At 38.4% G+C, this 24734-nt stretch overlaps 1 protein-coding gene across 2 annotated transcripts in view; it reads left to right on the forward strand.

Moving 5' to 3' along the window:
* GRIN2A (glutamate ionotropic receptor NMDA type subunit 2A) overlaps nucleotides 1-24734 on the forward strand; it is a 193214-nt gene that overhangs the window by 88399 nt on the left and 80081 nt on the right. The window contains exons 1-2 of one of the 2 annotated variants that reach the window (XM_021277526.4): nucleotides 1247-1346; nucleotides 17628-18220. In XM_021277526.4, the coding sequence (XP_021133201.3) occupies nucleotides 17634-18220 (587 nt within the window). In that variant the 5' untranslated portion in view covers nucleotides 1247-1346; nucleotides 17628-17633. Of the gene's footprint in view, nucleotides 1-1246; nucleotides 1347-17627; nucleotides 18221-24734 lie in introns of those variants that run through there. The other variant, XM_038187006.2, reaches the window with a different exon arrangement.

A 24734-nucleotide genomic window follows, 5' to 3' on the forward strand; every position in this document is an offset into this window, starting at 1 on the left:
TAACTCCAATCAGAGGATGGCACTTACTCATAACTTAAATTAATTGGGTACTAGTGAGCACTCTGTTATGCAAGGGGGAAGTAAGTTAATCATGCCTAATGAACCGTAACGAGCTTATGTCACAGCCATCACCAGTGCTTCTTTGGAAGGTGGTGTGCATTTTGTGATCTGTTTTGACGGAAATTACATTTTATTATTATTTTTTCTTATTCTTATGATGAAGTTTCCCTGATATGTTCAATTAGTTGCATTGATTTGTTAATTACATCATTAGTATTTGTTCTTAAAATTCCAGATTTTCATATTTCTCTGCAAAGATATTAAAAAATAAATGGCACTTATGTGCAATCTGCATGGCCAAAACTAGAAGTATCAAAGGATGGTGAGAGAGACCTACATTGTCTTCTAATGTAACAGTGTTACTTGGATTATCTGTTCAGAATATGAAAAGAGGACACCATATGTGTATGCTGGTCAGGAAAAACTATAAAATAATCATTGGTTGATGTCAAGGTCTTGCTCAATAAAAGAACAAAGCAAAAGGAAAGTTGAACAGATGACATGTAATACTTTACCTGTAAAAACTGCACTAAATAAATGCAAAGCTTGTTCAAGTGTTTTATGTTTCCAAATAGTCTCTTAATTCTACAACTCAAAAATGGAAAACACAAATCCTTAAAATGAATTTAAATAGGAGGCTGTAATTTTTAAGATAGTCTGTCTGATTTGATTTTTTGAATTGGAATGAGATATAATTTTTCTTTGCTTTGCAGGTAGTTATTTATATCACTACAAATGTCAGTGAATCACTAGGAAATTTTCATTTATATCTATCCAGACTCTGAATCTAACCTAAACTTTACAGAGGTGTAGACAACTTTAATAGATTTCAATAATAGGAGATCAAGTCTGTGATCAAAGAATAATTGCAGAATTAGCTTATTTCACTCCAGTCAGCATCCTTTGCTGCAATCCCTGCAGTGTTCAATACCATCCTTCTCTTTAGGGGTTACAGCCCTGGCAGCACTGAAAATCACTGAACATTCTTCATCTTCTTCAGATCAGAGCTGGCCATTTGAGATGAATGAGACACAAGAGCCTGTTTAAAATAATGTTACTGACTTTGCACTGAAGCAACCAACGAGAATTCACAGGAATCTTTCTTCCAGCTGCACCATCAGGGTGACAGCTGCCAATGGGAGGTAACAAATTAGAGGGCAATGAGAAGAGGAGAATGGGACAAATCAGTTAAACAACTTTGAACACAGCCAGTTTTAATACTGATTATCATTCATTGGCCTGAGAAGCCTGAGCAAAGTCTGCCAGACTATCTGTTCTCATGACTTGTAAGTTTTTGCAGTAGATTGTGGAGTATAGAACTTGGGCAGTGGTAAAAGGTGTTGAGGAGACAGCCTTGGGGCCATGAACTATTTCAAACTTTGTTTCATAGTTGAAATGGGTGTTCTGAAGTTCTAGCAGTTGGACCATGTACTTTGGCAAGAAAGTAAAGGTAGTTCAAATAATAATGCGAAGACGAATATAATTTGTAGAATGTTCAATTAAAATGGGATAACCAACAGTTACCTGTAAATTGCTAGTGGTGTGACTGCTGTGCATCTCAGCAGTTATTTAAATGCCATGGCTTACATGTAATGACTTAGATTTTTTTATTTTGTTTCTCAACCAAATTTTTTTAAGTCCTTCAGTACATAGAAATTGATCAACACACTCTTTCAAAGATACATTAAGGTCCCATTAACCATGAGACTGCGTATGGGTCTCTGTGTAGAGACAGAGCTCTGGAAACCAGGTGGAGAGCAACAAAGAGGTTGAATTCCCTAATTTGTATTGCAAAGGGAATAAATGAAACTGATTTATGCTATGTATGAGTATATAGCTGACTGAATCACATTCTCTGAATAAACTTCTGCTTCTCTTGGCCATCATATACCCCTGAGTCTGCCTGCAGATTTGGAAGTGTTAAGTGATGGGCTCAATCTTAATGAAGTGGGCAGGAATTTGTCCTAAGCCTTGCAGTTAACAAAGGCGTTCCTGTTTTCATAGAAACATGCTCTTCAGCTGCTGCTTGGTGGGAACAGGAAGAAGTCTGTGTTAAAGACATTAAGAAACCATGAAAATATTTAAATAGCTTGTGAAATTACATCATATCCACAAATAGGAATAGGCACCTAGTTCTGGGCTTTACAATGCACGTGTGCACTTAACTAGCTATCTGAAAGAAACCAAAGGGATGACCTAGTCTTCCCACATAGTGATATCAATCAGTCCCCAACTGTACCTCTTCTGCTTGTTTGCTGAAGCAACTACCACCATTTTTAGTGTTCTCTCTCCTCAAATTCTTCTAATCATTGTATATTAATTTATATGAATGAGTCAATGAGAATTTCTTATACATCCAGTTGATTTCCAAGTGCACCGATGTATGTATAAGCATAATTGCTCTTGTTGAACAATCATTTTGATATAGTTGTTTACTTTTCAAGTAATAATTTAAGTCTTTCCTTTGGAGCGGGCACTACTTTCCCCTATATGCTTATTTCTGCCATAGCACCAAACATTTCTATTTTGCTTTAATGATTCTGTTCTTATTTATACTTCATTCTATGCTTTGCATTCAATTTTGCTTACAAATTCTCTATAAAATCTGTTATTTCCTGAAGGTTTAGGTGAGGCTGTCAGAAAAACTATTTTTTTGCAGAGAATAATCTAATGTAACGTTTTAATGGATCTCCACAAGCACGTTGATATTTTTATATATTTTTGTAGTAAGCAAGAAAATGTGTTTTGTTTCTATGGAGTGACTGTATGATAATAAATTTGTTCTCTGATGTGATTAGTTGGGCAAAAATCAAAGGAAAATGTTCTTCATCTGCGGAAGAGGAATGAAGCATTTGGTGTGCGAAGTCTTTCAGTGCACATAACTCTATACATCATGTATTTCACAGGTTTGAATTTTTTATCAGCATAGAAGTTAAACTTTTTTTTTCAGCTTAAGAAAACTTATTCTGGACAGAGGAAAGCTGTTGCTGATCTAATCACTGTAAATGGGCTAGCATTTAACCTTGGCTTTAATTTTTATCCCACAATCAGATCATATTTTATCATCTGATACACTGAGATAAAATTGAGTACAGCCACATCCTGTACACAGGCATATATATATACAACATATCATCTGTCTGTAGGAGTAAAACAACTTTTGGGCTAGACTTACGACCATGTGAAAGAGGATACTAGAATCTATTTCCTGTATGGCTGATTTCAAGATATTTTCATGAGGTGTGGCACTGTAGCATGAGTTGCACCAAGTTATTCTATGTATCCTTGGGGATAAATGAGTGTTCCAGAAAGGAAAGTTTACAAGGAAAGTATTTATACTTGCTTATTCTAAGGCTGTACTCTTCATTACTAAGGAAACTATTATATCTTTGAAAATCGATAGCTGCTGAACTGCAGCTTTTGTGTAAATGCCTTTTTATGAAATGGTCATTGTGCAATCTGAAGTAACAGATTATTGCTAGCTGAGCTGCATTGCTGAGAATAATTGTTAATTACTGCTGTAATTCAGTGGGTTATACTTATAGTGACCCTCACTGATTTTATCTGAAATCATGTTACTCTTAGTATTTGCTTAATAATAAGGACTTTGCTTAGTAATAAGGACTTTCCTTAACAATGGTGTTAAGGAAATTAACAATGGTGTCTAGTCATCCGTCATGATGTATTACTTCTGCTCTCTGCTTTTTTCTTCTGGTATTTTCTGAAGAAGAGTATGAGTTCAGTGTCAGGATTTCGTGTCTGTGTTATCAAGGTGTTTTGTTTAAAATCAGTAAAAATTTCAAATTAATTATTTCTATCAAGAACCAGTGAGTGTCTAAATATTTATTAAGAATATGTGATCCTTACATATTGAAAGAAAATATCTGCTGCTGCCTGTTAGGGATATAATTTTTGCTGCATTATTCATCAATTTCTAATGGCATAGGTTGGGAGCGGGGAGCTGAGCCATGGGTCTGTAGGTACCTGCACACCCAACTCCACCCCTCTCGTGGTGCTTTCTAACATCTGTCCTTCTTGTCCAGGCTGATGCAGATGAACTGCTTGCTTTTCAGAGGGCAGGAGTTTGCCCCTCTCCTCCACTCCTGTTCTCCAAGGTCCTTTGCAGGAGCTCAGATTTTGAAGTCCTTGACAGGCTGCCCTGTGCAAGGACAGCTGAGAAGAGAAAAAAGGTTTATGTTGCACAACTCTGACCCATTCCCTGCAGGATGTGCTTGGTAATACAAACACAGCTCTTTGCATCCTTTGCACTGATATTTTTGGTCCTTGTACCTGTTCCATCAGCAACTGAGTTTACTGCCATAGAAACCAGTGAAGGTCAAAACGGAGCTTTTCTCTATATGAGCTTGTTTCTGTTTCTTTGTCTGAAATTTCTAATGAACAGACAACTTTGCAGCTGTAGTAATAAATATTTGCTCACTGAGAAGAAACACAGATCTCATGTGAACTTCCATTTAGCCAAGTGTGTGCCTCCCAAAGAGCTTTGTTTTAGGGAGTGATTCTATTGCGTGGAATGGAGACTGTTAACAACCAGCAGAGTTTATACATCTCATTTTTCTTTCTCATTTTGTCAATATGCTGGGCAGAAAGATTGTCTTACTTGGTAAGGCTTTGAAAAATCAACACCTCTCTTCATAAAACAAGCAGTATCTGCTCCTGAGATCAATCCCTGTTTGCAGCACAAATCCACCTTCCTTGCCCAAAAGAAGGGAGATCCATTTCAGTATTATTATTCATCTTCTTTTAATTATCTGTTAATGTAACATGAAATATGTGGCAAATTCAGACACATTGCTTTTAAAGAGATGATTGTGATTCAGGGAAAGGAGTGCCAGGAGAGCCCAATGAGAGCTGTGCAATGAAGTTTAGCTCTGTTTTTCTGCCTTAATCCAGGAGTTTTCCTTTGGTGGAGTATATTGCAAAGAGTAATGTCGCTGCTTTCTCTTTCTTTTTGGTCACATCATGTGACAGTAAGCCATGACAAGTTTGAAGATCAGACCTAAAGTTTGTATTTTAATAATTTTTTGATCATAGTGAAATGTTACACCTGCTCTGAATAGCAAGTACTGGATGGAGATGGCTGGGGTGCTGCTTTCAGGTCTCGGTATTAATTTTTCAGACTGGATTTTGGACAGTGAAAGATCCATGGGTTATTTCTAACGGACTTGCAAAACATTTGCAATCCTGTAGTCTGTAAATTAAGAATTGTTATTCTAGAGTATGGCACTATGGGACACGCATGGAGACAAATCAAGATATATGAGTTTAAGGCAAAGCACAACTCCTTGTGCCTTTTATATTGAAATCTAATTGGCAACTGCAACTTTAACAAGCTTTGTTACATAAGGTCCTTGAAATGTAATGAGTACTTAACTTTTATGTATGGAACTGAAGGCACTTAATGACTTGTAAGAACAGTTGTTTTGTTTGTTAGCCATCCTCCACCTAAGGCTTTTTTTCAAAGGAACTAGAAGGGTTGGCATCTAAATTCCTTTGGTGCACAGGCCCATTAAAGAAAATGAGCAAGTGCCCACACTTCGTATTGGTAGATAATCTATTAATCAGTTAAGTGAGTACTTAAACACCTTTTTTTTTGGGACTCATGTAGCAGTGTAAATAAAATGGGCACAGCCAAACTCTCACATGACTCACAAACTCTCCTTCCTGTGTGAACATCTCCACCCATGTAGGCTGCTGAGCACCTTGAGCTCCCATTGACTTCAGATGGGAGAGCACTTGTTGCATTATGGATATTTGAAAAAATCTATTATCTGTTGTTGTCTATACTGAGACTAGTTAACAAGCTTTCACATTTCCTACATATGTTAGAACAACTCTGAAGCTTATTTGGATATGTTTAATATGGATCTATTGAAGTCACTGATTTGTGTGGTACTGTATCTTTTCAGTAAATAGCTATATGCATAGTGTTGTAAAGAGCAACTAATTGAAATTTCTGGCATTAAAAACATCAACCTAACTAATATGTATGGTTGCTTAGTCATATTCATTATGAGGATTACCATGACACTCTCTTCAAAGTATAACATTATTGTGCAGGTTAAAGAAGAGAGCTTCATTCCTCTTCGTACTGTACTGAACATTGTGCGAACATGGTTTTTATTTTTTATGGCTGTAAATGAGATACTCAATTTGCTACAGCAGTGCAGTATTTGCTCTGTCTAGTATGGCTGTCAAATCTGAAAGCATTTCCAGAAAGAATTACTGTGCCTTGCAAGGACCTAAGCTTAGCAGTTTGAACATTTCCTTTCTTGAAGTTGCTTTCCTGCTGATATTTATTGCAAATCAGAAACATGCTTAAAGATATTTTGCTTCTACTTAACTAACGAATAGTAACTTGAACTGTGCTATTTGATACAAGAAATAGTTTTACTGCCTGCATAAAAATCTCAGTGACTTGAATATGTGTAGGTAAAGCTTTTCTGCCCAGAATATTATTTGCTTATGCTTATGCTTGGCAAAGCTGTTGATATGTGATATTCTTGAAACTAAATAAATCAATGCATCCTTAAACAGAATGCCAAAAAAAAAAATGTAGTTTCAGCTCAAAGGTGTGGAACTGTGTGGGTAGTTGGAAGAAGTATGTGCAACACATTTTTTTTTGTCTGCATATCTCTGTTGTCTTACTTACCATCCGTCATAGTGTGCACCATGAAATGCTCATGTCCTTGTCTGGTTAGCACACTGATACTGTAAAACTGTTGTATCTGTGTATAGCTGAGCCTTCCTTACCACTCTTTTTTCCTTCTCATATGGATGTGGGAGCTCTGAGTACTGAAGATTTTCCAACACCATTGTGTTTTGTTTATTTGTTTCAGCAAGGGTGATTTGAACTATGATTATTCAAAGTCTCTTAAATGAATATGAGAGGAACATGATTAATTGCTGGTACTTTTGGCTATATTCTCATCAGTGGGATTCATTCTAAGATTCACAGTTAGCCACCCTCTGCTCAAGCTAGGTTGATATGTAAGTATTGATATAGATCATTCATCTTAGAATTTTTGTAACTGAAGTTACTTCTGAGTTGCTGCTATTACACATAGAATGGAAAAAGGTATTTGTTGCCATGGGCTGATCACTCCCTTTGAGAAAGCATGTAATTTCTATTAGCATAACAGAAGAGCAGATGTAGCTTTGCCCAGAGGCCAAATATGCCTGAAGTGAGAATATAAAGAAGATAAGCATAAATGGTATTTCCCTTGAGAATGCTCTTCAGATCTGCTGATTGTACATCAGAGCAGAGGAGCATTCTGAGTACTTTAAAGTATCACTTCCCTCTTGGAGAATTTAAAAGCAGCATGCATGTTTTGGATAAATTGTGAATTTTTTGTGACTTTACCTTCCAAAGGCAGATGAATCAAGTTCACACCTCTTCTTGTTTAAACTACCTGGGAAACCCAAATGCATCTCTCTTCCTGAAGAGATCAAGAGGGATCTTGAATCTCATGTCTTATCATTGTCATCCTCTGTTACTTGGATATCTCCTACAAATCTCTAGCTGTTCTGAGTGGCTCCTTGAACTACATTTATCCTTTCTCTTAAAAGATTTCCTTCCCGTCTGCCTATGTCTTTATCCTGTCAGCTAGCCTCATGCTGCTGGATTTCTCTCATCAGTCCAATGTGGCCAAGGCCAAATAGATGCACAGAGGTGGCCAGTCCTACACTTCTGGCTCACAAGGGAAAAGCACAGAGTTACAAGCACACAATAAAAAAAATAAACTGTCCTTATTTGCTTAATATTTTATACTCACCATTTGGTGAAAGGGGGTGGTGGGGGAAGTTGTTTGTTGCCTTCATTTTTACTTGTTAAAGTGTAGATGTATGGAAATGACTTAGTTAATGGTTTTCTGGCATCTCATCCCAACACAAGTGAGAAGTATTTTAGCATTCATCTGAAACCAAATGTTTTCAGATAAGGAGATGATGTCTTCAGGCATTTTTATCAATATTTAATTATGCATATCTTTCTATATAATTTATGGCTTTTATGCACTCTTAGTGCACTTACACAATAGTAATCAGGTTGTTTGGCTTGGATGAGCTGCCATTTAATGACAAATTGTTACAGATTCTGGATTTAAGACTGGATTCTTGAGTATAGTGTATTTTAATCGGATCATGGGTAAGTGAAGTTTTGATTCTGTTTACAGGATTAATAAATTTGGTTTGTGTGGGTATTAAAGCTCTGAACAACAGTAGAAACTGTACAAAAAAACCAACTTTGTAAAAGGAGTTGATGCGTGAGGCATTAGCAAGCAGTTGGTTATGCAGAATTTTACTGTGCAATACTTGTACTAGATAAGATACAAAATTTTAACTGAAAATCCTACTTGTCCACAAGCACTCTAAACCCCTTGTTCTGAACCAGTTTTCCTATAGGCTGGGTGTTTAAGGTACATATTTAATTTCCCCATGTGATATCACTTTACAATTACATAAAATGGTTTGTGTATAAGATATCAAAAAGCAGGAATGAAAGTTTGTTCCAGGGAAGAATTTCCACATAGCATTGATTCTTGAAAATTTCCATAAACTGTTTGAGCAACATGTATTTTTGATTCCATGGCAATAGTAATGTAAACACATAAAATATTACCATTAAACAAAAACAACAAACAAAATTTAAAATCAACTTACTTTAATATAACAGATTGTTAAAATGCTAAGCAAATTGCATTCTGTCCCAGCATGTTCTGTGGATGGCACACAGTAAATTGCGTGCATGTTTAATCTTATGGCTAGGTTAGAGCAAGATTGATTTGGGTGGCTGATTTTGGAAAAAAATAAATTAGGTTGGTGTTGTAAAAAGCTGTTAATCAAAGTTTGGGCATTACACTTTTTAAAGACGTAACTCTAATCTGCATGATTACAATCTTAGAATGATATTTTGTTTGTTGAAAAATTGAAAAGAAAAATACAGATCAGCACACTTCACTTCTTACTGAAAAAGGAAGATAAAATGTTCCCTCCCCTCCCCTTGGAAATTTTGAAGTCATCCTTTGTGTCTGATCCATCTACTTGTACTGAGCTTTGCCTGTCACAGTCTCATTTTAAAATCAGACAGTTAAACCTTATATAAGGTTGCTTTCACTAAGCATGGCCATTAACAATGGGATTGTTCTCAAGATTTATAATTAGAACTATACATCTGCTCCAAGAAGTCATATGAGCTGCTTTAAACTAAATGCTTTGCTTTTATATCTGCTAAGGTTCCCCAGATTGCCCATGAATCAAAAGAAGCTCATCTCTGATGGCCTTATAGGAGCAGCTGTGGTTGAAAGTAAATGAACTAACTGATTTGATAGATAACTCTCAATAGCTTACAGATTGGATTTCCACATAGCTCAGCATGTTGTTTTGTTAGCAAAATATGTAGTATCTGAATACTGATAAGAAGCAACATGAATATTGGAAAATAATGCTCTAGTGTGAATAGAAGAGAGTGAGGATATTGGGTGTGAATAGTTTGTGACCCAAGATATTTTTTTTATTTACTTATGTGGCGCATTTACTTATCTTTATTTGGCTGATATCCTTCATTCATCCTACATTTTTATGGTGTTTTATTTTTAGAGGAGGTAAATTATGTGAGTTCCAATGAAATACCAGTACTAGGAGAGGAAAGCTATTCAGACTTTCCTTCCTGAAACATCTGCATTTATCCCTGCTGGATTTCTTGGACTTGCACCAGGCTGATTCACAAGCTTTTTGGTGCCCTCTATTACTGTTTTTTTTTTTTTTGTTTGTTTGTTTGTTTTGTTTTTTTTCTGTTACCTGGTGAAAAGATTTCTATGAGTTTGCAAAATACATTTTTGTGTTTCTGAAAATAAATCTGGGATTTTATCATTTTGTTTTCAGCAAAACTACATAGAAGCAGTGTAATCCTGAGCTGCTCTTAAGTCTTTAACTGTAAAAATTTATTACCCAAGCCTGGAAACTAAAGAGATTTGGGTGTAAAGTTACCTGCTGTTGGGTTTGTCAGACCCTAATGTGCTCTGGAGTCATTTTGATATTTTTCCCTACAACCATGAGAACTGGAAAAATTCTTAAATAAAACCACTGTACTTAACGATTTATTTATTTATTTATTGTGATCCTGTGACACCAGAGGTGGACCTTTGGTTCCCCTCCTCTGTTTTGAAAGTTTTGTGGTAAAGTCATGGTAGCTAACAACACTTCAAGACCTGATTTGCGTTCGGGTTTCTTTCTACCTAATTTTATAGCATCATTTTGTGTGAATTATTTGCCTCATCTAGGTAGGTAACCCATACAGAACAGATCATCATCAGCATATTCTAAACTTTTTTTTCTGCATAGCAACATGATAAGAAACAGGACCTCATTTACTTCTAGCTCTGTCACAATTTTGTTGTGATGCATCAAATGTGAGCTGTTGGCAGAGATTAATGTTTCCACACATCAAAAAGTCTGTTACTTTCCCCTATGTCTTTGGAGTAACTTCCCAGCAATGGTCTTCTCTGTCTTTGAAAAGTCATCAGCTTTCCTGATCATTTCCTAGTCATTTATAACAACTGTTTGTAGGGTTTTCACTGAAGGGACAGACTCAAGAGCTCTCCAAATAACTCAGGTGTTCCTTGAGGTGTAAAATGGCTAATTTCAAGTCATTTCCCCCTGGAAAATTATGTCTCTCTGGACCGTTCAGGAAACCATTTACTTGTATCAGTGCTGACTAATTACGTGAATAAAGCATAAGGATACTGGTTGTACATACCATGAGAAAATAAGATATCTAAATTAGATAAATGGCAAAATGTTAATCTGCAATTACAACAACGGGCATAAGAGAAATCATACTCTGCTATAATATATGGCATAAAATCTTTCTTTCTTGCTAATAATTGATATACTATATGTTGCCATATTTTTCACGGTGAAATACTTAGAGAAAGTACAGAACTTGTACAAATCTCTTTTTCTCCAAAAATTAGAAATATTAGGCTAGTGCTAACAGTTCACCTTGATGTTCAGCACCATGTCATGGACCCGCATGGGTAAAAGAGGGACTGATCTGTAATCAGGAAATATTTGTCCTCCCTTATCTTCCATGCAGGCATCAGTGCTGTACTACTTATGTGTTGGGATTCTCTTTCACTCCAGAAGTTCTATGAGCCATCATTCATCCAAGTAGCTATGGTGCAGCCAGCTACACACTGCTTTTCACAGAACTACATGAGTCAATTTTTCTCTTCTTCATTGAGATAAGTGTAAGCCATTTCTGTAATAGTGGAAGATGAAAATTATCTGGAAAGGGGACATCTTGAGAATAAATCTTTTATCAATTAGTAACATGAAAATCCCAGCTGTTTCACATCATTTTTTTTTTCCCTTAATCAGGTTCAGTCAGAGGCTTGTTGATGTAATTTCAGTCTTTGAAAGCATTCTTCCATGAAGACTTCAATTTCCAATATTTGCGCAGTCCATGAATGAAAACCCAACTGGTGCGTTCCAGCCTAGGGAATGGTTCATGACCTCTGTACAAAACTAGTCATCTTTCATAATTAAGTTATGCTGTTTCAGCGTGATGGCATGCTGAGTTACTTTAAATTCATTAGACATGACACTAGTATTTGAAGAATGTAAAGGATTGAAAACCATTGGACTCTGCAATGATCATTAGAAACCCTGTTTCCATCCCTTGGTATTTATTTGCTAATTTTTGTAAATGTAAAATTAGTGACAAACATTGACTTTTGTAGCAGGCCCTGATAAGGCAAAGAAGTATATTATAATTAAGCAGATATAATGAAGAAAAAATGTTATCTAGTGAAATTCTTAGGATAAAACCAGGACCTGAAAATAAAGAAACCTCTACAAAATGAATCCCTGCAGGCTCCCTCAGGAGATGGGAGAGAACATGCTTGATTAATCTGGTGCTAATCTTTGACAATCATGCTTCTCTGATATTTATTCCTTGAAATAATAAAAGGGGACATGTCAGACATAGGAAAGCCATAATGTACTCCTTTGCTTGCTACTGCCCTTTTCTATCTTGAGTGTTCCACTCCCAGAGCAAACTTTTAAAATAAAAAGCCCTCCACTTGTCCTTTCTGTTGACCTTTACAAATTTGTGGCTCTGCATTTGCACAGATAAATTACATGGTAAGAAATTTTCCATCCTTTTTCTAGCTCTGTCAGAGAGTATTCATCTTCTCAGTACCAAATTGTGGAACACACAAAATCTTCACAGGTATGTGTGGGCAGATTTGGAGAACATAAAATCTATCCTCGGCCATAGAGTTCCTGCCCTGCCTATCCTGCAGCATGCCTTGCCATGTGTGGAACTGGAGTGACAAGTCCTAGGGAAGAAAGTCTCTTCTGCTCTTTCTAATAATTACTAGATTATTTCCACAGTCACATGTTGCTCTGTTTTGCCTGAAAGTACATAGTTTTGTATAATTTCCCCCCAAATTGGTCCCATGGTGATAATGGGGGAGTTTTCTCCCTGGGCGCCTCTGTGAGATGTTTGTGTTGGGAATTGCATGTTCCATACTCTTAACGAATTGAGACAGGAATGTAATAACTTGAGACTTTAAAAGTGTGCAGGGTGTCTTGAGAGGAAAGGTTTTCCTTTCAGCTCCTCTATTTTGGTGTCTGCATTTGCAGAAATTTTTCTATGGGTCTCTACGGAGGGAAGAGACTGTATGTCTGAAACCTGGATATTAATCACATCTAAACACAATTCACCTCACTTTTACCTGGGAATCATTGCATCATTTCAAGTAGTTTGGTATAAATGGTACCAAGGTAATGCACTGCAAGATATATTATTCACCTACATTTGAGATTCATAAAAATAATTTCCTTCCGGGTATTTTTGATGTGATGTGAAATTATTCAGCTTAAATTCATGACTAATCTCTGTTTTTCAAAATTTTCAGTCTTTATAAGAATGCCGAATATCTACTATAATTCATTACACAGGAAACAGCTTGCACTGTATATGTAGACCTAGCACCACATGCCTTAAAACTGTTATAAAAACAGAATATCTGCATTACAGTGGCATAAAATAGAACAATTATTTCTCTATATCTCTTTTTATATCTCAATTTTGTTCAGGTTTAGCATTTCGTTTTCATTTAATAAAAGTAGTATAGTATTTTATATAAGCGTTCCTTTCTCTAACCAACCATCTATTGCAGCTTTTCCCCCAGTAGCCATAAACCATGGTCAGGGCTAACCTCTGCTGTTACAGCAGCAGTGAATCTGCCCTGCTGATCTCATGAAAAAGCTGGAGCTGGAAACTAAGATGTCATGAATATAGCTGAGGATGTGGTTTTGAGAGAAATACTCATGTAATTTCTTGGAATTAGGGAAGTGAAATGTGCAATTCTGATGATAGTGACTGAGTTATAGGCTCAGTACACTAATTAAAAAGCAACTTAGTCTAGTATACTAATCTGTCAAATGACAGCTCTAAAGAGAGCTGCTGTCTGTTCTGTGCATGAACATGGGAATGTTGAAATTATGGTCTGTAATGACAATTTTACATTGTATACAAAATTCAAGAATACTGTTAAAACAATAGCAACAACAAAACAGTTGAAGGATTCCTTATTTTTGGTGTGAAACATACTGGGAGATCACAGAATCATAGAATCATTAACCATGGAAAAGCCCTCCAAGATCATCTGGTCCAACCATCCTCCTACTACCACCGTCACCCACTAAACCATGTCCCTGAGCACCACGTCCAACCTTTCCTTGAACAACCCCAGGGACAGTGACTCCACCACTCCCTTTGGCAACCCATTCCAATGCCTGACTGCTCAGTATAGCTATAAACTGTGTTCATGTGCAAGATAGAAGAAAATAAAATTTTCATTTATTCATTTCTTTCTCTGATCATTGCTGTTTCTTTGTTTACATGGCTGCGCTAGAATCCAGCTAAGAAGCTAGAAAAATCAAGTCAGTTTGAATAAAGCATTTCTTAATAATTTCCATAACTACTACTAACTAAATTTTTGCTCATATCAGTGTAACATCTAGGGGTTTTCATATTTTGAGATTTATCTACAGAATTCATTTGTATAAAAGTTTCTTTTATTGGGTAACTGGTATAGCTTTCTTGTATCCTCCACCAATAATTTCAAAATATGGGGCCAAGAGAAAAGAAAAAGTACATTCATTTGATGTACATCGAAAGCACCTTTGATATTACATCTATATTCCTCCTTTAGAAATGACTTTAATGGGTGATAAGATAACAGTTAAATGAAAATAGCTGATTTTTTTTTTTTTACAAACATCATTTCAGTTTGTTTTTTGAATATAGAAAAGTACCAATTAGATTTTGCATGTGTAATAAAATACTAAGTCTGTATAAAGCAAAGTAATAATTGTACTCTTTGGGAGGAATGTGAAGCTTTAAAAAATCCCATATGAAATTTCTGTAGGTGTTTAAGGATACAACTCTAGAATCCCTTATAGTTTTAATTATTTGCTGTTTTCTTCACTAAATTTTATTTTATTTTATTTTATTTTATTTTATTTTATTTTATTTTATTTTATATTTTATTTTATTTTATTTTTTGTCTAAGCATAGTAGGTAATGTGCCTTTGAATATTCTCTTCATAGGTGTTTAAATATCTGCTAAGGTTCCTAAAGCTAGAATTTACTTGCAGTCTACCATCTGTTTCAAAATCATTGTAAACACATAGAGTCAGATCTTCAGCTGCTATAAAAGCATCACATGAAGTTAGTGGAGCTACGTGGAATTTCTTCAGAGGAGAATTTGGCTTGTGATATTTGTATCTGCACTTTTGTTGTCCTTGGATGTACATACAGGCTAGGGAACAAGTGTCTGGTGTGCCATTCTGCAGGGAGGGATCTGGGAATTCTGGTTGGCAAGCTCAGTATGAGTCAACAGTGTGCCCTGGGGCCAAAAGGGCCAGCCATATCCTGAGGTCTATCAAGCACCGAAGAGCTTAATGTTGGAAAGAAGTGATTGTCCCAATGTACTCAGCACTGGTGCCACCTCACCTCGAGTACTGTATGGGGCTTTGGATGCAACAATATAAGGAGGACATAAAACTATTAGGGTCTGTCTGAAGAAGAGCTACAAAAATGGTTAGAGGGGTGCGGAGGAGCAGGTGCTGATCTCTTTTGCCTGGGGACAGCAACAGGACCCGAGGGAACAGCATGGAGCTGCTACAGGGGTGGTTCAGGATGGATATCAGGAAAAGGTTCTTCACCGAGAGGGTGGTGAGGCACTGGCAGACACCCCAGGGATGTGGTCATGGCTCCGAGCCTGCCTGAGCTCAAGGAACATTTGAACAATGTTCTCAGCTGTTTGGTTTATCTACCATGTAGGTTGTCCTTTGTGGAGCTGGGAGCTGGACTCATTGATCCTCATGGGTCCCTTCCAACTCAGGCTATTCTATGATTCTGTGAAATCTGGTACTGGCATTCAGAATGCTGCCTTTGATGTGACAAATGTGCCACAGCAGATGGTTTCATTACCACCAGTGATGTGTATTTTATACCTTCGACATCAGTCTTCATGGTCTGACACCAGTTTTAAGACTGGTATTGCTGTTAAGCTATATAAAATCCTGGTGTCAGGTTCTTAATGTTCTGAAAGTAATAACACTCCTCATCTTCTATTAAAATAAAATAAAATATACAGGCACTCAGTTTCCTGTGAATAGATTTCAGTAGATAAAAGCCAGAACTTGGAGAGCTGAGTTATTGTTCCCACTAATAATTGTATGTTTAACACCACCTTCCTGTGAAACCTAAGTCAATTAATCTGCTTCTATTCTCCTCACCTGCAAAAGGATAGCAGTTCACAACCGCATTCATAAAACTGAAATTAAACACACTGTGTGTTAGTAATAGAGTTAAAATCTCTCTCCTTTAAAGGTTACCTGTTGTGGTTTAACCCAGCCAGCAGCTGAACACCACACAGCTGTTCGCTCACCCTCTCCCCTCCTTCTCTGGGATGGGGGAGAGAAACAGGGAAGTGAAGCCTGTGAGTTGAGATAAAGACAGTTTATTAAGACAGAGAAAATAGTAATAACAATAATGATGAAAATAGTACTACTAATAACAATGTGTACAAAACAAGTACTACTAATAACAATGTGTACAAAACACAGTGCAGTTGCTCACCACCCGCTGAACAATGTCCAGCCTAACCCCGAGCAGTCTGGCCCTTCTTCCTCCAGCTAACCACCCCTCTATATTTTTTAGCATGATGCCAGATGGGATGGAATACCCCTTTGGCTAGTTCAGGTCAGCTGCTCTGGGTCTGTCCCCTCCCAACTCTTGCTGCACCCCCAGCTTGCCCTCTGGCAGGACAGAGTGAGAAGCTGAAAAGTCCTTGGCTTGGTGTAAGCACTGCTCTGCAACAATTAAAATGTCAGCATGTTATCAGCACTCCTCTCATCCCAAGACAAAACACAGCATTCCACCAGCTACTAGGAAGAAAACCAACTCTCTCCTAACTGAAACCAGGACATTACCTAAGAAATCTTGTATGATTGGTTCCTTTTTTAAATGATAAACTTTTCTTTCAGCATAATTTCTGTATGATGCATAGAATAATTTCATGTATGATGCATGGTCTGGAAAAAATACTGAAGTAAATTGAAAATAAAGAAGGTGTATACATTGATACTCTAATAATTGCAATGTATATAAATCCAGAATGCAAAATTCAGAAATAAATTTAGAACTTATTGCAATATGGCAAAAATAGACCAATTGAAAACTTTGTAAATTTAGTGCCCACAAAATATATGTGTCCCTATTTTTGACTTTAACAGGTTGTTAAAATAAGAGGTACCTTCCCTTATGCCATGTAGAATGCTGTGAATACTGTAAAAGCCCAAGACAAATATTAGAAACAAGTTGTGCAGCAAATTGATTGCACAGCTGTATCCCTCAGGAAGGCAATGCAGCTTCCAGTTACAGACTAAGAGATCATTGTTTGAATTTTCTCCCATTTCAGCCCTTTAATGAGTACACCAGCAGCTTGCTGGTTGTCCCTGGAGTGCCATCCTGTTAATTCTACAATAGGCATCAATGGGCCATGTGATCTGAATGAAGCATGAGCAGTAGTGAGTTTGTGAGCAGTAGTGAGCTTGGCACGTGGGAACGATAAATAGTTCTGTGGAGTTTGACAGTGTCCACCAATACGGACTTATGGGAAGTGAAGTATCACTCAGACATTAGGTTTGGCAGTAACAGAGGTCCTTCATATCTGTACAGCATGCACATTGCAATTTATTTACATTGTGTCTGAAAATTGATATTAATTTATTGGGTCAGTTTCCTATGTAAATATATGTTCATGCTCTTTGGCAAATATTTTAATTTGCTGTGGTACTCACTTATGATCAGCATTGGTTATTAATGATATGAATACAATAAGGCACAGAAAAGTCTTTGAATACAGCAAAAGTTTGGTAGCCACAATGGACCCAAAAAAGAAGTAGAGATTATCTTCTTTTTAGACTTGTCCCAAAGTAGTAATCTTCCACTGTATTTGGTATTCTAGGATGTGATGTCAACGTTCTTCCAGTTTGGGGCTTCTATCCAGCAGGAGGCCATTGTCATGCTGAAGATCATGCAGGATTATGACTGGCATGTGTTTTCTCTGGTGACCACGACTTTCCCTGGATATCGAGACTTCATCAATGTCATTAAGACCACAGTGGAAAATAGTTTTGTGGGCTGGGACATGCAGAACATCATCATACTTGATACTGCCTTTGGAGATGCCAAGACGCAAATTCAGCTGAAGAAAATTCATTCATCTGTCATCCTGCTGTATTGCTCCAAAGATGAAGCTATCTACATACTGGATGAGGCTCGCTCCCTGGGCCTTACTGGCTATGATTTCTTTTGGATAGTTCCCAGCCTGGTTAGTGGTAACACAGAAATCACCCCCAAGGAGTTTCCTTCAGGACTCATTTCAGCATCTTATGATGAGTGGGACTATAGCTTAGAAGCTCGGGTGCGGGACGGCCTTGGGATTATTGCCACTGCTGCATCAGCCATGCTGGAAAAATACTCCTTCATTCCTGAAGCAAAAACTAGCTGCTATGGTCAACTGGAGAAAAACGACCGGCCATCTCACACCTTGCACAAGTAAGGATTATTGTCTTATTTATTTGTTTATTTTTCCTACAGAACCTTGATAATTTTCCATTCTAGTGGCATTATATGTTTCTTGAAGGAGAATAATGTTTTTTTGTTTGTTTTCTTGATCCTGTCACACTCTTTTTAAGCAATGATTTTCAGATGTTCCAAGAGAATGTGCAATGCTCACTCAAGACTTGCCACAATGCTTACTGTGCACATGGAAATGATGTTACGTGCTGTGGAGAATAGACACTGCTCTGGGCCTGGAGTAGAAGGCAATAGAAATTAGTGTTGGGGGGTATGAAACTTAGTTAATAAAATTGCTCCATTGTGTACCTTAACTATGAATTCAGTTTCCAAAATGCTATGAAGGCCTTGACAGTTTCTCTGGGACTATCACTTGCAGGAAGCTGGTAACATTTTGAAAGAAAGGAAAAAAGCAGTAAAGGAGGTGTCCCTGGAAATTGTAGAAGCATTAGATTAGTTAGGCAGCTTTTACAACCTGAACTGAAATATGTCACTTCTGCTTGTGAGGATTTAATTTTTGTTGCCTTTACGAGAATAACTGTAAAACTTCATCTGCACTAATCCAAGTTGGTATGGGAGTTTCCTCAAAACAGTTTGTCATATGGGAACTGACAAGGTTTAAATCGGGATTCTCTGTCATTTATTTATTATCTTGGGACTTTTATATATCCCCATTGGAAGTAGTACTCCTCATTACTCGTATCCAAAACGTTGCATAATACATGCCACAGAAATAAATTTCTTTATATGTTTTGTGAGAGGAAGTAAAGGGAATCTTGCATATTTTTATAACTCTTTATAATATATCATAGGAAAGTTATGAAGCAGTATTTATTATATTTCTTTTGACTGAATAGTGCAGATGCAGCACTTTGCAGAAAAGGAGGTTGGAATTGCCACAAGAAGGAAACTCAGTGCCAATTTCATATAGGAGTTTATGGGATGTTTTTAATTTTCCGAGCTGTATGTGCATACTTAGAATAGGAGTTGTTTGCTGTATAATGTCCTGGAACAGTTGTTGTTTTCTATGAAAATGGCATCTTCAGGCACAGCATTGAAGGGCAAGCAGGTGATCAGGCCCAGTCAGCATGGGTTTATGGAAGGCAGGTCCTGCTTGACGAACCTGATCTCCTTCTATGACAAAGTGACGCGCTGGGTGGACGAGGGAAAGGCTGTGGATGTGGTCTACCTTGACTTCAGCAAGGCTTTTGACACCGTCTCCCACAGCATTCTCCTCAAGAAACTGGCTGCTCTTGGCTTGGACTGGCGCACGCTTCGTTGGGTTAGAAACTGGCTGGATAGCTGGGCCCAAAGAGTCGTGGTAAATAGACTCAAGTCCAGTTGGAGGCCGGTCACTAGTGGCGTCCCCCAGGGCTCGGTGCTGGGGCCGGTCCTCTTTAATATCTTCATCAATGATCTGGACGAGGGCATTGAGTGCACCCTCAGTAAGTTTGCAGATGACACCAAGTTAGGTGCGTGTGTCGATCTGCTCGAGGGTAGGAAAGCTCTGCAGGAGGATCTGGATAGGCTGCACCGATGGGCTGAGGTCAACTGCATGAAGTTCAACAAGGCCAAGTGCCGGGTCCTGCACCTGGGGCGCAATAACCCCAAGCAGAACTACAGGCTGGGAGATGAGTGGTTGGAAAACTGCCTGGCAGAGAAGGACCTGGGAGTGATGGTTGATAGTCGGCTGAATATGAGCCAGCAGTGTGCTCAGGTGGCCAAGAAGGCCAACGGCATCCTGGCTTGTATCAGAAACACTGTGACCAGCAGGGCTAGGGAGGTGATCGTCCCCCTGTACTCGGCTCTGGTGAGGCCGCACCTCGAGTACTGTGTTCAGTTTTGGGCCCCTCGCTACAAGAAGGACATCGAGGTGCTTGAGCAGGTCCAGAGAAGGGCGACGAAGCTGTTGAGGGGCCTGGAGAACAAGTCCTACGAGGAGCGGCTGAGGGAGCTGGGCTTGTTCAGCCTGGAGAAGAGGAGGCTCAGGGGCGACCTTATTGCTCTCTACAGATACCTCAAAGGAGGCTGTAGCGAGGTGGGGGTTGGCCTGTTCTCCCACGTGCCTGGGAATGCGCTTAAGTTGCACCAGAGGAGTTTTAGGTTAGATGTTAGGAAGAACTTCTTTTCTGAAAGGGTTGTTAGGCACTGGAACAGGCTGCCCAGGGAGGTGGTGGAGTCACCATCCCTGGAAGTCTTCAAAAGACGTTTAGATGTAGAGCTTAGGGATATGGTTTAGTGAGGACTGTTAGTGTTAGGTTAGAGGTTGGACTCGATGATCTTGAGGTCTCTTCCAACCTAGAAATTCTGTGATTCTGTGATTCTTCAGAAGCTCTCTTAGAGGCCAAATACTGCCAAGTAAATGGATTTTAACATTTCATACATGTATTTCATAAACCATAAAACTTAGAATGTTCTGTCATCACAAGTGTTGGTGCTTAAAATACAGAGGTACAGTTGGACAGACCATAACAACTTGAACTTGTTTTGAAAAGGGCTCCTACCCCACAGGGTTGGCAGTGCACAGCTGTAGATTTGATTTACGCATTCAGCACAAGCTGTCTTTCTTCAATCATTTTTTCTCATTAAATGTGTATGACTACAAGAACAGGGCTTGCAAGTGTTAGGGTAGTGAGATGAGACTTCACCAGGAGATTCTGCAGTGTGCAGTGCATGGTGCACACAGAAATTATTAATAGGCATTGTTTGGATATAGTGTACTGTAGTTAATAAAGTCTTTTTGTTATGCAAAGCACTGATGTGAGAATGTATTTTCTGTACAGAAGATGCTTTGAGCTACTCCAACAACATAGGAACAAGAAACAGGCTGTTTTTAATTTAGAAATGTCAGAATTACACTAGAATGTATAAACTTTAAATAGTTCTCCTTATGTAATAACTCCCCAAGACTATTCTTGTCACATATAATCAGCAAGAAAAGCAAGTTTATGCAAGCATTTAGCACTGCTAAGTAATCTATGGGAGCTGACCAGTCTCTCCATGCCAGTGTGAATAAAATAAATTAATTGAGTTTTCTTTTCCTCATTCCTCAATTGCAGTTTTCTTCCTACATGAAGGTCAAAGTGTCCTCTAGAAATCAATGCCTAAATTGGGGTTTTATTCTGAAATGTCATCTTCACAGTTCAAGGCCACAGATAGTGTAGCTTTGTATTTTAAACTAAAAGATAAATGTATATGATACTGTATTAAGGAATGAACTTGAAGAAAGGATTTCAGAGCATACTTACAATGATAAAGGGCTAAAATAATTGCTGTACTGGGCCTCCCTGTCCATGCTTGGAACATGCAGGAGAAGTGGGGTCACACAGCAGAGCACTGCTGGCAAACTCAGGGGCAGACCACTCGGTGGAGAGCAGGAAAGTAGCCCTATAAGGTGATGCCTGAGGAAAATCAAGCTCAAAAATAGAGCAGGAAAGAGGATTTTAGACTTCATCTGTTACAATGACAGTCTAAATTCAGCTTTAAACCCAGTATAGTATTCTAAGGCTATGCCATAATAGCTAATTTGTGTGTAAATGGAGGTAGGTAATGCTTTATGTGCTGCTTCCCACACCTAGATAGCAAGGTTCATCTCCACTTATGAAGAAATTCTATGTAAAGGAAGCTCTGAAGTGAAAGTTCCTCCTTCCTCTTTCTTAAATCCTTTGAGTATTAAATTAACTTGAAGATATATATGTTTTGAAGCACAAAATTATTCTTTTTGCCACTACAATTCTAAGATGCTTTCATTAGTTTTCCAGACCAGACCCTGAAAAAATCCAGTTTGCTTTAGCTTTTGAGATGATCCAGTCAACGTTAATTTCTGATACCTATACATAAAATAGTGTTTCTATATGAATTAAAGATTTAATCCAAAATATTGTTTCCAACACTATATATATATATATATATATATATATATATATATATATATATATATATATAAATTTTAAATGCATATATATAGATTCAACTCTTTTCCCAACCATGGAAGACCTAGAATCACCCAAGACAGAAAAATATCATTGCGTGAAATACTGGCACCATCACAGCAGGATAGATAGAATTAGAAGTTCGCTAATGCAACGTCAATTGAACAAATTCTCTCTTGCCCTCTTTCCAAAAAAAAAAAAATAAAAAATATCAAAACAAACAAACAGTAAAACAAAATTGTCCTGCCAGTTGTCATGGAAAGTTCTGCTGCTTTATGAATAGAAATTTCTGCTTTGTCTAGGAGTGTATTCACATTGTGTTTAAAAGTCATAACACCCTGGGAGTGACATCTCCCAACATTTACAATAACTCCGATTTTTACAGGGATGGATGAGGGGTGACAAAGCTGTTGCTCTGTTGTTCTCCTGGAAAGCAAGATGTGCCTGTCCATAGGCATGGTCAGTTGTTGACCATGCTGTGTTTACGTTTAGTTACATTCGATTTCCAATTACAACCAAATAATATATGGGATTTGGAGACTTATTTTACCTTTGGTAGTGAAGGTGTTGGACTAGAAAGCTGACCAAATAGCTCTGGGCAGTCTGTGGTTTCATATTCTCACCAGGCGTTGTTTCCCTTATTCATCAACGAAGCTGGTGAGGGGTCTGGAGAACAAGTCTTATGAGGAGCGGCTGAGGGAGCTGGGATTGTTCAGCCTGGAGAAGAGGAGGCTCAGGGGCGACCTTATCGCACTCTACAGCTACCTTATGTACCTGTGCCTAAGCGAGGTACCTACAGGTAGTGAGGTGGGGGTTGGTCTATTCTCCCACGTGCCTGGTGACAGGGCAACGGGGAATGGTCTTAAGTTGCGCCAGGGGAGGTTTAGGTTGGATATTAGGAAGAACTTCATTACTGAAAGCTTTGTTAGGCATTGGAATGGGCTGCCCAGGGAAGTGGTGGAGTCACCATCCCTGGAGGTCTTTAAAAGATGTTTAGATATAGAGCTTAGTGATATGGTTTAGTGGAGGACTTGTTAGTGTGATGTCAGAGGTTGGACTTTGTGATCTTGGAGGTCTTTTCCAACCTAGTTGATTCTGTGATCATCACCTAAGCCAGAGAGCAGCATCATCCTGAAGTTCACAGGGGTCTGGTCTGATGGCCAGATGACGGCCTACCATGCATTTCATCTCCTTAGCCTTGCTGTTGTGCTGCTGTCGCAATGTGTCTATGAAACATGTGCTCCAGAAGATGAGGGTGCGCTCTCCTTGAAGTCCTGGTATTCATTCATCAGGTTCAATATTTTGATGTCTGCTTTTAGCAATGACAGATTAATTTTCCTCTTTTTCCTCTTTTTCCTCTTTCAAGTGAAATCAAGTATTACTTGGACACAATGGTTTGATGAATAATCCAGAAAATCTGTTTAATGTTTTAAATTTTCAGAGATTTGTCCATTTCATTAAGTTCTGTCAAAAGACTTGGAAAAAAAAAACACAAACACAAACAAACAGCAGATAACAAAAAGTATTATCTGCTTTATTGTGTGTTTGAAGATGTATTGTTATTTAATAACTATATAGAGAGCAAAATGTTTTTTCACTATTAATGTACTTGCTGTGCAGGAAAGCAAGTGTTATTTAATGTAATCACAGAAAAGTTTGGGTTGGAAGGGACCTTAAAGACTACCCAGTTCCAAACCCTGCTGTGGGCAGGGACACCTCCCACCTCCCACTAGATTAGGGTGCCCAAATCCCTCCAGCCTGGCCTTGGGTACTGACAGGGATGGGGCATCCACAGCACTTCTGGGCAGCCTGGCCCAGGGCCTCACTGCCAATTTCTTCCTAATACCTAATCTAAATCTACACTCTTTAAGTTTAAAACTGTTACCCCTTGGCCTATCACTACATGCCATTGTAAAGTCTCTCTCTGTCTTTCTTGTAAGACCTCTTTAAGTACTGTAATGTTGGAATAAGGCCTCCCCGGAGCCTTTTCTTCTCCAGGCTAAACCGCCCCAATGCTCTCAGCTTCTGTTCACAGGAGAGGTGCTCCAGCCCCTGATAATTGCTGTGGCCCTCCTCTGCACCCATTCCAACAGGTCCACATCTCTCTGGTGCTGGTGACCCCAGAGCTGGATGCAGCACTCTAAGCAGGGCCTCACAAGGGCAGAGCAGAGGAAGATAATTACCTCCCTCAGCCACCCTTTTGATGCAGCCCAGGATGCGGTTGGCAATTTTAAGACTTGAAGATATTTCAGGTTTTGAACACTGCTGGGTTTGCTCATTTCTGCTTCTTTGCCACTGCATCTGCTGGTCTAAAGAAAGAGAAATCCAAAAGAGGGGAAAACAGAAAACTGAAACAGCTGATGGCAGGAATAAAGCTGCTGAGACCACAAGGATGCAGGGAGACTCAGATTCTCAGTGCATTTAGACGAGGGTCTTCAAATGAGGATCAAGCTGCAAGTCCCTACCAATGTTACCAGCTGAGTTCAGACATCCTGGATGACAAGAATTTATTGGCAACATGAAACACTAAATGAGAAAAGATGCTCTGGAGAAGAGAATTT

This window comes from Anas platyrhynchos, chromosome 15 (assembly GCF_047663525.1).
Source record: "Anas platyrhynchos isolate ZD024472 breed Pekin duck chromosome 15, IASCAAS_PekinDuck_T2T, whole genome shotgun sequence".
Lineage (NCBI taxonomy): Eukaryota > Metazoa > Chordata > Aves > Anseriformes > Anatidae > Anas > Anas platyrhynchos.